The sequence below is a fragment of the Thalassophryne amazonica genome, chromosome 10 (genome assembly GCF_902500255.1).
Source record: "Thalassophryne amazonica chromosome 10, fThaAma1.1, whole genome shotgun sequence".
Lineage (NCBI taxonomy): Eukaryota > Metazoa > Chordata > Actinopteri > Batrachoidiformes > Batrachoididae > Thalassophryne > Thalassophryne amazonica.
In genome coordinates, this window is record NC_047112.1 from 116,260,387 (window position 1) to 116,274,341 (window position 13,955).

Sequence of the window (13,955 nt, forward strand, 5' to 3'; positions counted from 1 at the left end):
CGCACTTCTGCGCCTCAGTATAAACCTGGTCGGAAGGTCTGGCTCTTGACTCACCATCTCCCACTTAAAGGAGTGCCAAGAAACTAGCTCCCAGGTTCATTGGCCCTTTCCTGGTCTCCAAAATTGTTAATCCTGTGTCTGTTCGTCTCCGTCTTGCTAGGACCAGGCACATTCATCCCACATTCCACATCAGTCATGTCAAACCTGTCACATCCAGCTCTTTAAAATGTGAAACATAATAATTAATACAGTTGCAGTGGTGCAATAATCTATGTCACAAAACCCTCAAATTTGTAACCTCAGTAATGACGGATTTGTCCTAAACCGGTTTGCAAATCCAGAGGTACTGTCCCTAAAACTATGGTCTGTCCTACCAGCAAACTGAGCTGAAACCACGTCTGGTATCATCGTTTCCAGCGGTTCAACCCCAGAACCAGGCAAACTCAGGCTGAAAACGGCCCATCAGCGAAGGATGGTGATCTTCAAAGGACCAGCGAAGTGACCCATCAAAGGTTCAGCAGGGCTTTGTTAAGTGGTACAAGTTGTATAGGTGAAGCTGTCCCTGTGGCAGCACTCTGAAAGAAAGCTTTGAGAAATAAACATGTAGACTCGTGTATTTTAACATGAACTGATCACCTCATTAACCTTGTGAGTGGTGGACTGGACTTGTCAGTAAAAAATAAATTCAAAAAAATTCCATGAGTGGATGATGAAGTATTGGTCCATCATGACTGTCATGGTGATGAGAAAAATCCAGAAAATTACACCCTAAGTGGTGCAGGTTATTTTGGGAGTTTTCAAACGGCTTTCAACTTAATTTTCTATTGTTGGAGGCAAAAGCCAATTTTTGTTTGGATGCTTCTTTGCTCAGGTCAGATTATATCATATCATATATTATTATATCATAAATGTGCAGATCCCCTTTGTCACCACACTACAGAACGGTGGCAGGGTTACAACTGGCATCCACCTAGGCAGGCAACTGGTCCACCCCCCACTGAAAGTAGCAACGTGTTTGCCACAGCCAGGTGAATCATGGGTGTTCCACTGGCCTTTTCCAGTTTCTCAGGTCCTGAACACTGAGCCATCAAGGAAATGTGTCACACAGCCATCATGCCAGAGTTTATGCTCCTCCATAATATGCAAGAGAGTCATTTTAAGTAACTGCTTAATACAAGGTCCTTCTAAGGATACCCAATGGACAGACCAAGTCCTCCCATCATTGTTTTAGGTCATTTTGCCTTTGCCTTGGGACACAAAATTGAGAAAAGAACAGTATTTATCAAAAGCTTGAACCCACATTCAACCTTGAAAATTCACATTAAATTCTAACCCACCGTGTTGGTACACGTGAAGTCTCATTTACATAAAGGCCACTTTAAAGGTGCATTTATGGTCTAAAAAATGAATAAACTCAGGCATATACAGTGCCCTCCAAAGTATATCTCACACATTTTAATGTGTTTATGCCATTTCTAATACAAGTACAAAAAATAAGAAAATTCTAAAATTATCTTCCTTAAACTCAAACTGAAAGCAAATCTCTATAACTTTATATAAATTAATTAAAAATATAAAAGCTAAGATGATGGGTTGCATAAGTAATGGAATGCTTTGATATAATACCTATAAATAATCCATTTTATTATATGGCTGCAACGCTACGCGCGCTCTGATTGGCTGATTACCGGTCTGATATTTTCCCATATCAGACCGGTTTCCATGACAATTGGTCCGAAATGCATATTTTCTTTACAAACCAGGAAGCTAAAAACGCAATTAGAAAAAGCAAGTCGGACATGAACGTACTCCATAAATATCTAAACAGCATCTGAAAAAACACACAGCTGTCATTAGCTTACCAGCTAATGACAGGACCATCTGTTAGCAAGTTCTTCATGGAGGTCAAGCGAACAAGTTGGAGTACATCTGAGATGTACCTTCTGGCAAATTGTAGCAGAACGTTCAGGTCTTCTTTTTAAGAAAATCCTCCTCTACACCACTTCATTATGAAGCTGTGTAACTGGGGATACAACATGCAAAACATGCACTACGCACAACTTCTCCAATCACAGCCACAGAAGCCTGTAACTTCTTCTCAGTGTCATTCTTCTCCTTCTTGCACAGTCACTTAGTTTTTGAGAACTGTCTACTCCACAGAGATCTACCATAGAGTGCCGTACTGATTGGATTTGTTGATATAAATAAAGTCCAAGACATATTCAGTGACTTGGAAATGTTCATGTATCCATCCCCTGACTTGTCTGAAGAAAACTGGCATTAAACTGATTATTTACAGGTATTATACTAAAGCATTCCATCAGAGATGGAAAACTCCAGCTTCATAAAGTAAAAGTCTAATCACATATTTGTTCCATCTTCCTAATAAACCAGCTGATTGTAATTAGTTCATATGTTCAGGGCGGTGGATGAGCTCATTATTGAGATCACCTGTTTTAGGTCCACAGGTAGAAGCAACACATGGGACTTTATTTTCTGAAGCTGGAGTTTTCCACCTCTGCCTTCCATTACTTATGCAACCCATCATTTGGGCTTTTATATTTTTAATTAATTTATATCACATTGTAGAGGTTTTCTTTCAGTTTGAGTTTAAGAAAGATAATTTTAGAAATTTAATTTTTTTGTATTTTTTGCATTTTCTGTCTTTGAAATGGCATAAATAAATTAAAATTTGGTAAATGCTAATACTTATGGAGGGCGCTGTATTAGAACTCCACATATGCCTGATTTTTTCATAAAGATCTGTGAATGATCATCTCAAGAAATCCACAAATATTGCAAAATGTCCCATATTGCAGTATTTTTAAAAAAGTGTATGTGTTTGGAGAAGATTACTGAAGTTAAGACTAACCTTGGGGCTGTCCTCGCTCTTTTGCTTCACATAAGAAAAGGACATCCTCCCTTCTGATGACATGGAGCTCAGCATGGCAGCGCGAGCGCGGGCAATGCTGCAGGAGCACAGAGGTCAGTCAGAGTCCACATAAACCAGAGGGGCTGCTAGACCCCCTTTAGACACAAAGATCACAAATTTCAGCCTCAAATCAGATCAGAGAAAGATCACACTGAAGTGGTTTCTCACATAACAGAGTCTGGTTATACAGATGAAAGCAAAGAAATGAAAGACGTGACATCCAGTGCAAATGCACACGTTACACATTATAACCTGCAACGACTGACCTGGAAACAGTTTCTTTGGCGTCTGGTTTGAACGGCGCTCTTCAAATGAATACAAGGTGGTAATCATTTGTTTTATTTCAGCTACCTGTCAAACACTTCTGTTAGTTTTTAAGTGCAACAGCTGTCAATTTTAGCTCATTACTTTACTCCTGTGTGAATCTTAGGAGAGGTTAGCTCTTTCATTAGCATTTAGCTTAAGCTAGCTTTTGCTACAGATTTGGATTTTCTGGTGCACAATTTACAAATTGTGCTGTGCACTAATTTACAAATTGGTGCACAGTTTACAAATTGTGCACCAATTTACAAATTACACTCGACATTATGCTTGTGTGATGTTAACAGAAAGGGTGGCCCTCTTCGAGAGCTGTGTCCATAAGCGAGAGCAGCTTCTGAGTTCAGTGGAATTACACAAAACGGTCACTCGAGATGAGTTTAGTGTTCTCCAGGCAGAAATGCAGTGCGTTAGTGACAGGGGAATCTGTCATTCGCAAAGTTAGATTGCAGACCAGTAGCATTTTGTGGTACGAGTGAACAAGGCAGCCACTCAGTGGCAAGAAAGTCTGATCAGCTACTTTATTTATGCATGTTCTCATGCTGTCTGCGCCTGGAGAGGCTGTGCACACACACACACAAATGGCTGTGTGCATGTTCACATGCTGTCTGTGGCTGGAATGTGTGTGTGCACACGTTGTTGTTGTGAAGGCTGCCAGATCACAGGCTGGCGCTCGGCCTGATACCCGCTGTCAATCACTTCATCAGAAATGTTTCGTTTTGATTTTGTTTAAAGCTTCAAGGTCGCCGTTTGCTTCGTTTTTCTCCAGACTCACAGGTTTTATGGTGATGGGAGTGCTGCAGGCTTATTCGTCCACTTTTTCTTGACGATTTGTGACTTTTTTCCTTCGTTCAGCTATCGCCGCGTGCTGTGTGACCAGGCCCTTATCAATGAAACACTAAGCCCACTGTCAGAGCTCTTCAAAAAATACACCAGGAGGAGCTCCATGGTCATAATAAGCACATACCCAAAGCTGAACAAAGGATTTCAATGCTGAAGGCTACCACAGAGCCGGTCGACAGAACAGTGAAGGCACTAGAGAAGATGATGTCCTGGAGAACAGGGGGCAATGTAAAAACATCTGTATCATCGGACTTCCAGAAGAGGCTGAGGGAGAAGACCGTTTCACTGTTTTGAGACCTGGCTCCCTGAAATCATTCACATTGAAATGAAGTTGGGTCAGGTGAAGATGGAGAGAGCACCCCGCTTACTGGCCCCAAAGCTCCCCCTCACACCCAGAGACCACAGCCGATTTTGGTTAGGTTCCAAACCTATCAAGATAAACAGTGTGTAATGAATGCAGTGTGGGAGATGGGACAGCAAAATTAGACGCTGAAATATGAAGCTGTGATGATTACGGCGACAGGCAAATCTACCGCGCATCTCTGAGAGTCACCTGTCACGGATCCATTCAGGCGTTCTGTGACCCAGCCGCGGTGGAGAAGTACATCCAGTCAATGAAGCAGGCCCACTGTGATCATATGTGAACATTATTTATCACGTGCTGCAGTGAGACAACAGAAACATTGTATCTGGAGCACTAAGACTGTTAACTCTGTAGGCTCACGATAAGTAATGCCTCCCGACCTCCCGGATAGATATTGTTCTTTTGCTGCTTGAGAACCCCTTCACTTGAGCTCCCCTAAGTTTAGGAGAAGAACAGTGTTTATGTTTTATGCCAATGTTAGGCACAGTGTGCTTTAGATGAAGTGTTTTTGTTATAACTGTTATAGTGTTATGTTCTGTTTCCTTTTGGCGCACTCTATTACAGATTATTTTGTGGGCAATATGTGTTCAGGCATTATTATTATTACCCCCCCCCCCATAGCCAGTAACTATGTCAGCTTTGAAGCTATGGACTTGGAATGTGAACAATGTTTACACACTCATCAAAAGAAAAAACATCCTAACTTAATCCTCGGTCCCACTGAATAATGAAACTGAAGAAGGAGCCACGCATGGGTGTGGGGTGATTATTCAAAGAATGACCCATGTTTTGATCTATCACGTATCCACTATGAAGGTGCCACTATGTGCCTCTCTGTACCCCGCATGTGCCGTGTAGCAGCCTCTAGTGAGCCACGAACAACCTGTCATTACAGCCTCAAATGGCTCGCATCAGCCACACTAAGCCACGTAGTGCCATAACAGCGCCATGATAATGCCATGTTGGCGCACCTTTAGGCATGAGTTTGGTCCAAACCTCCAGCCCTCCCACACCTGGTCCCTTCAAAGTGTGGGTTTTCAATTCACAGATTCACAGCAGCATTTAAAGATGTCCCTTCTTTTATTTATTTTTTTTTTAAACGCAGTCCAAAAATAGACACTCCATCACAGTTCCGCAGTTGTGCGCTGTGCGTCAGGCTGCTGTCCACCTGTAATGCACCAGACCAGCTAGACCCGAACCACAGGTTCCTGGAGAGCCGCCTCTGTGCTCCTCGCTGGCTCCGTGGCTCTCTGGCTTTTCTTCTGTGGCTTTAAACACACAAAACTTTATGTCTGTCCGTTTATTTCTGCAAAATCGCTCTTTTGCTCGTGCACTGCTGTTGTCCTTTCATGGACAGCTGCCTCTCTGCTCTTTCTAAGTGGCTTCCTTTCCATCCGTGGCTTGCTGGCTTTATTTTTTCCCTGGCTTTAAACACAGCCATTTTTACAACGTGATTCCGCTTTTAACTTTGTGTTCGTCCGTTTATTTCTGCAAAAGCGCTCTTTTGCGTGCGGTGCCCTTCTGCATACAGAATGAGGTGGCCGCTTTAATTATATACACCTGTGGATCAATTTCAATATACAAGATCTGTAAGAAAAGTATCGGACCTTTTTATTTTTTTCAAAAACCATATGGCTTGAACCTTCGTGCGCATGCGTGAGTTTTTTTCACGCCTGTCGGTTGCGTCATTTGCCTGTGAGCAGGCTTTGTGTGAGGTGTGGTCCACCCCTCTCGTCGTTTTTTTATTGCGAATAAATGTCTCAACGATTTGGAGCTTTGCTGCATCAATTTCTTTCCAGAAACTGTGACAGACCTCCAGGTGGACACCGTTCGGAAAATTAATATGGCTTTCAGGGACAATTTTATGGGGATTATACAGATTAAGGAGTGTTACTGCCGCTTTAAGGATGGCCCACAACTGCTGAGAGCGCAACCAGATCATTTCCAACGTGAAGGCTTTGTTGATCCGGGACCTCGTCTGACTTTAACAAAAAGGCAGGAGACATGGACATCAGCACTTTTTCGGCACATTCCATTGTTACAGGAGTTTTTTTCATGGAAAGAACAGCGGAGGGACGCGCCACGGAGCCGTTCATTATGCAGATGGATTCCGGTTGCTTTTCAGTCGTGTGATTATCCGATTGTGATTGTGCATGAGCTGGACATGCCCCAACATGTCCTGGAAGGCTTCATCACTGGCTTTATTTTTTCGCTGGCTTTAAGCACAATCATTTTTACAACGTGATTCCACTTTTGACTTTGTGTTTGTCTGTTTATTTCTGCAAAAGCGCTCTTTTGCGCGTGGTGCCATTCTGCATACAGAATGAGGTGGCCGTTTTATTATATACACCTGTGGATCATTTTCAATATATATATTTCTTTATTTCTTCCACAGCTTACAAGTCACCATGATACAACTTTTAACTTTGTGTTATGTTTTCAAAATCGGTCTTTTGCACGCTCTCCATCTGTGTTGCCGCACAGCTCCTGCTCTCAGCTGCTCCACTGGAGTTATTATCTTCCATGGGTTTAAACACACATCCACTTTCACGCAGTCACCCAAATTTTAACTTTGTGTTCGTCCAATATTGACTGAAATATCACTCTTTTGTGAGCTGGCGTTCTGCCTAAATGCTCGTTTGAAGCGTGATGAGTCACTGCGTCAGTGCGCGCACACAGTGGAGCTCATGTGATCCATTAATTCCAGAAGTGATTAGAGGTATTTTTGGTATCCAAGGTTTGACAGAAAATGATTAATCCGCTACAAAATAATTATTTTATATAGAGTCCAGCGCACAGAGCAGGTGGAATGTGTGCGCAAAGAGGAGACCCGCTCCAAAAACAGCCTCTCAGGTCCTGCCTCAGTGCGCGCACACAGCGGAGCTCATGTGATCCATTAACAAGATAATAAATCAACATACTTTTACATACAACAGACATCAACATACAGACATACTTTTACAGCTAGGAAATGTTTTATCAAGCTATAAAGCTGCTCCAAAAATAGCCTCTTAGGTCCTGCGAAGGTTCCAAGTGCATGGATAATGGACTTTTAGCAGACTCATAAGCACCACGCAAATTGCTCTAAGCTGTCGCAGTAACTCAAACACAAACTGCGCCACGCTGTTGTTGCTAAATTTTGAACTAATTGAAATTAGCGCCACGCTCAGAGAGGAGCCTTGTTAACTGAAGATAATGCCTCTAAGAGAAAGAAAGAAAACAAGCTGCGTGGCTCATTATCCATCCTTCATTATTTGGTGGGACCCAGGCTTTATCTTAAAAGGGAATGTGTTAAATTTACTCTTCAAACTTTTAGACTGTGTAAAGGACACAGTAGGTTCTTGTGTGATAGTGAGAGGTGTACTTTATGGGGAAGAAATTGCTATAACGAATATTTACGAGGTCTATTAGAAAAGTATCCGACCTTATTATTTTTTTCAAAAACTATATGGATTTGAATCACGTGTGATTGCGTCAGACAAGCTTGAACCCTCGTGCGCATGCGTGAGTTTTTCCACGCCTGTCGGTTGCATCATTCGCCTGTGAGCAGGCTTTGAGTGAGGAGTGGTCCAGCCCCCTCGGTGGATTTTCATTGTCAGGAAATGGCGGAATGATTTGGGCTTTTTTTCCCCATCAGAATTTTTTCAGAAACTGTTAAAGACTGGCACCTGGAAACCATTAGAAAAATTTATCTGGCTCCTCTTTCCATGACAAAAACTCCTGTAACAGTGGAATGTGCCGTTCATTTCCAAACTGGACGCTGTGTTTTATCCGGGACATCGTCTGACTAGCACAGGAATTGTGAAAAGACGTGGACATCAGCACTTTTCCGGCACATTGAGACAGACGTACGGAGGAATTCCGTGCGTCGCGGCGGTTCCACATGGCACAAAACAACGCCGTGATGAAGCCTCACGGGACATGTTCTGGCATGTCCAGGCACATCCACAATTTCTCGGATAATCACTCGATGGAAAAACCACCGACAGCTGTCTGAACGCCATCTCAAAGCCGTCCTGTGATTCCAAAACGGAGGTGGTTTTGTCTCGCTCCATCAGCGAATCCATCGTGACGCGCGAAGCCTCCGCTCGGCTTTCCATGACAAAATCTCTTGTTAAAAGTGAAATTTGCTGGAAAATGGTTGATGTCCAGCTCTTGTGATAACCAGAGAAAGAGCACACGACGGTCTCGGATCCACAGAGCCATCTGTTTAGAAATGATCCGGTGGTTTGTGGCTCTCGATGGCGGCACGGAGCGCAGCGCGCCGAGCGTCCTTAAAGCCGTCCTTAAAGCTGTAGTAACACTCCTCATTCTCTGTGAAGCCCGTAAAATTTTCACCGAAAGCCAGATAAATTTTTCTAATGGTTTCCAGGTGCCAGTCTCTAACAGTTTCTGAAAAAATTCTGATGGAAAAAAAGCCCAAATCATTCCGCCATTTCCTGGCAATGAAAATCCGACGAGGGGCTGGACCACTCGTCACTCAAAGCCTGCTCACAGGCAAATGACGCAACTGACAGGCGTGGAAAAACTCACGCATGCGCATGAGAGTTCAAGCTTGTCTGACGCAATCACACGTAATTCAAATCCATATGGTTTTTGAAAAAAATAATAAGGTTGGATACTTTTCTAATAGACCTCGTACAACCAACCTGGATATCCACGTGACATATTGATTACTTTTTTCTCTAAAGTGAGAAATCTTAACATTAGAAGCACATTTATTGGTGGAGACATTGTCATTTAAATCCTATTACGGATAAATCTCCACATGGAAAATTATCTCTTTCACCTCAAGCTAAAATTGTTTCAGCACTTTGTGAGGACCTAGGCTATGCAGATACAACTATACAAAGAGCTCAACACGTAGCTGAGAAATAATATACTTTTTTTCTAATGTTTACAAGTCCTACACTAGGATTTATTGTTTCTTCCTTCCAAGAATTATGTCACAGAATGCCTTCTTTATCCATTAACTCAGCTTCCACCAATAGAGCTTTAGATGTTTCCCACCTCGCTGCAGTGGAAACATCTAAAGCTTTTTCAAGAGGTCTTATTATGTCATATAGTATGTCCACTAAGAGGCAAAGTAAAAGGCTTTTGCTTTTGTTTTTTTTGCTTTTGCACAGTATCTACAAATCCTCCAAGATTTTTTTGAGCTATCACTGCATGTACAGTCACTTGCCCAGTTCCGGATCATTGCCAGTTCTGGATCACTGCTGTAGTTTTTGTGCCGCCGTTACTCGTAATCAGCAAGAATAAGCTAATACTTGGTACGAGTGGAAAGATTGATGTTTTGTCTACAAACGACCACAAGCTCGACCGGATCGAGTCGTCCTTGTGATCAGCAGAGGAATCAAAACATCCCGGTGTCTGTGGTGCCTGCTTTTTCTGACTCACTCATTCCAAGTTTTAAAGTAACGATCTCTAAGACGTAGCAAAGGTGAGTTAGCCGTTTGGTGTTTTTGGTTCTAGAGTGGAAAAATACTTACTTACTTGGGTAGAAAATGTCAGTGTGTTATATCTTGCTGTTTAATTGCTGTGCGCATTTATCTCCGACGCGAAAATCTGCCAGTTCCGGATCAATGAAGCAGCAGCCTCGTGTCTGTAGTTGTGAGCCTTGTGGATGTTGGGGCTCATCTCAAAATCACGAATGGGCATGAATATGGGGGCTTTTAGTTTTTAATTTGGGAGAAATCTCACCTCCACACTTTGTTTTTTGCTCATAAAAACGTATAAACTGAGACAAGATGCCGCTGCCGCAAAATGCACCTGCTGTCTCTCAACGTATAACGGCGCTTTTCGAAACTAAGTAAATTCTCATTTAATAAGTATAATTTCTATCATTTTGTGTTCAAAACACATTCTCGGGCACAGTGTGTATCATTCTGCATTAGAAGGGCTCCAGCCAGATGCCAGGAATGACCCCAAAGTGAGGCAGAGTGTTGTGATCCAGAACTGGCAAAAGTGATCCGTTTCTGGTAAATGTTTGTGCCACACATAATGTGGCTTCACACTTTAAGTAGAAGCGCTACTCCACCCAGACTTTATCAGCTAAATAATATCCAAATACCCAATACAACAATACACAATAAAGGACATTCAGTTGCATTATGGCTCTGTATAGCGGGACTTTAAAAAAGGTGATCCGGAACTGGGCAACCGTCTGTACTGGAGGAGTTTCATATGAGAACGTTCAGTGTCTTTCCATCTAGTTTTATATGCTGGGGTGCAGATATTTATCAAGGGTTTCATCTGGGTTGCATAGAAATTGTTTCTGAAATGAGGAAGCTTCTTCCTTTTGGAAGTTTTAAATTTGACCGTGGACTTTTTGCCCTGCCAGATGAATCCAGAGATTATTTTACTTAATTCAGACAAATGTTTCTGGGACTCATTTATATAAATCAAAGAGATGAGGAGGATTAGGGCTACCTTGTCTTCAACATTATTACTGGGCTGCAAATTTAAGGGCTCTTGTTTATTGGCAGGAAGATTATAACTTGGAAATCACAGTGGACACTCCTGCTCAGGCTGTAATTGAAAAGAAAAATATCATACATAGATTGCTGCAGCACTTCTTTTTTCAACTTCCAGTCTGCCTGCAGGCACAAAGGTGAAAAATCAAATCATTTTAAACTGTCTCTGGGTTAGAAGTACGAGGTCTGTGATAAAAAAAAAGCGGTCCTTTTTATTTTTTCAAAAAATAAATGGATTTGATTCATATGTTTTTACGTCAGACAAGCTTGAACCCTCGTGCGCATGGGTGAGTTTTGTCATGCCTGTCGGTGACGTCATTCGCCTGTGGGCAGGCTTTGAGTGAGGTGTGGACTCCCCCTCCCGTCAGAATCTCTTTGTTTGAGAAGCTGCAGGGAGACGGCGTGCGTTGCTTTATCAAATTTTTTCAGGACCTGTGAGGCATATCCGTGTGGACACTATTTGAGAAATTCTGCTGGTTTTCGGTGTAAAGTTTAACAGCTAATGAGAGATTGTGGAGTTTCATTCACTTTAAGGACAGCCCACAAAGCGGATCGGCACGGCGCGGTCGGAGGTGGCGTCCGTCTGGCTGTTTCGAGCTGAAAACATCTTAATTTAAAGCTCTGTTCACCCAGGACGTCGTCAGAGAACAGAGAAGTGTCAGAAGAAGCCGGCATCAGGAGTTTACCCGGACATTCCACTGTTAAAGCAGATTTTGTAATGAAAGAACGTGCGGACGAATTTGCCGAGTCGGGTCCGTGACGATGCCCCAAATCCGTCTGCGCCGCAACAGGAAAAACACCTCCGTGTTGAAAACCATTTGTAAAATTCAGGCGGCTTTTGATGGCTTTCAACAAGTGAGTATCTGAGAAATTGTTTAACAGCTTGGGCATGTTCCAACTTGTCCCTTAAGGTTTCCAACGGAGGTGTTTTTCCTGTGGCGACCCCCCGCGGTCAGGTCCGGCCCGACATGCGAATCTGCCCGCACGTTCTTTCATTACAAAATCTCCTTTAACAGTGGAATGTCTGGATAAACTCCTGATCCTGAATTCTTCTGAGTGTTCTCTGTTATCTCATGACGTCTTGGGTCCACAGAGCCTGAAATTAGGAAGTTTTAAGCTTGAAACAGCGAGACGCTGCCGCCTCGAAGCGCAGATCGCTGTCAGGCGCCGTGGGCCATCCTTACGGCGACACTACCAGACCAAAATCTCTCATCAGCCGTTAAAATTTTCACCGAAAACCAGCTGAATTTATCGAATGGTGTCCACTCAGTTGTGTCTTACAGTTTTTGAAAAAATTTTGATCAAACAAAGCAGCAGTCTCTGAGCCATTACTAATCAATGAAAAAAATGACGAGAGGGTGGGCCACTCCTCACTCAAAGACTGCCCACAGGCGAATGACATCACCGACAGGCGTGAAAAAAACTCTCACATGCCCACGAGGGTTCAAGCATGTCTGATGTAATCACACGTGATTCAAATCCATATAGTTTTTGAAAAAAATAATAAGGTCCGTTACTTTTCTCACAGACCTCGTACTGTAAAATGTCAAGTACTTCTATTCATACTCCAGTTCACAGTAATTATGCAGTTTCTCCATCAATTTCAGATGCACCTTTCAACAGCTGGAGATTACAAGGAATTGTTACTTTAAAAGAGCTATATATTAAAAAAATTTGCCCCTTTGGTCAGATAAAGGGCAAGTTTTCTCTCTCATCAACACACTTTTGGGAGGTGATGGTCTAGTGGTTAAGGCGTTGGGCTTGAGACCAGAAGATCCTCAGTTCAAATCCTGGCCTGACTGGAAAATCACTAAGGGCCATTGGGCAAGGTCTTTAATCCCGTAGTTGCTCCTGGTGTGTAGTGAGCGCCTTGTATGGCAGCAGCCTCACATCAGGGTGAATGTGAGGTATTATTGTAACTTTGAGCGTCTGATGCAGATGGAAAAGTGCTTCAGTGAGGAAAATAAGTATTTGAACACCCTGCGATTTTGCAGGTTCTCCCACTTAGAAATTATGGAGGGGTCTGAAATTTTCATCTTAGGTGCATGTCCACTGTGAGAGACATAATCTAAAAAAAAAAAAATTCAGGAAATCACAATGTATGATTTTTTTAATAATTTATTTGTATGTTACTGCTGCAAATAAGTATTTGAACACCTGTGAAAATCAATGTTAATATTTGGTACAGTAGCCTTTGTTTGCAATTACAGAGGTCAAACGTTTCCTGTAGTTTTTCCACCAAGTTTTCACACACTGCAGCAGGGATTTTGGTCCACTCCTCCATACAGATCTTCTCTAGATCTTTCAGGTTTGGAGTTTCAGCTCCCTCCAAAGATTTTCTATTGAGTTCAGGTCTGGAGACTGGCCAGGCCACATTTACACTATATATAAAATGGAGTTTGCAGCCAGCCAGACCAGCCACTGACATCTCGGTGCTGCTCTACTTTGATTGGCCGTCACCCCCACCCTAACTTGTCCAAGGTCTGTGTCCAAAGAATGTTTCCTGTACATTTGAAGACTCTGGCAGTACTAGGACAGGACTAATGCTGAGCACAGACAGACCGATGGACAGACCGATGCAAAGTCTTCACAATACCCGATGGCCATATGTCATGGCCTCGAGTAAAAATTGCCCAAGTCTCTTTTGTAAAAGAGATCATCATCTTAATGGGACAAACCTGGTTAAATGAAGGTTAAATTAAATTAAAAACTGCATGCCCCATAAGACATTTCCAGTTGACACTTGCCATCCGACAGCAAACAAGGAAGAAATGTCTCAGAGATGGATATACAGGCAAAGAGTCATGACCACCTCTTGGAACAGCTGGTGGAAGAAATATCTACTGGATTCAAGTCTGCCCATCACTGCAAGACACCACAGTCCTCTTCAGTGAAGGATGGAGATGCTGTTCTCATCAGGGAAGATAACGCACCAAGACAGTCCTGGAAGCTTGGAAGAACTGATCAACTGTTTCCAGGCCAAGATGGACTTTTGCCATGTTGTGCCATTCACACATCTTCGTGG

At 42.7% G+C, this 13,955-nt stretch overlaps 1 protein-coding gene across 1 annotated transcript in view; it reads right to left on the bottom strand.

The window, feature by feature from the left end:
• The window catches only part of szt2 (SZT2 subunit of KICSTOR complex), a 701,839-nt gene that overhangs the window by 112,730 nt on the left and 575,154 nt on the right, over positions 1-13,955 (bottom strand). Inside the window, 1 exon segment of the mRNA XM_034179252.1 lies at positions 2,873-2,969. Within this exon segment, the coding sequence (XP_034035143.1) occupies positions 2,873-2,969 (97 nt within the window).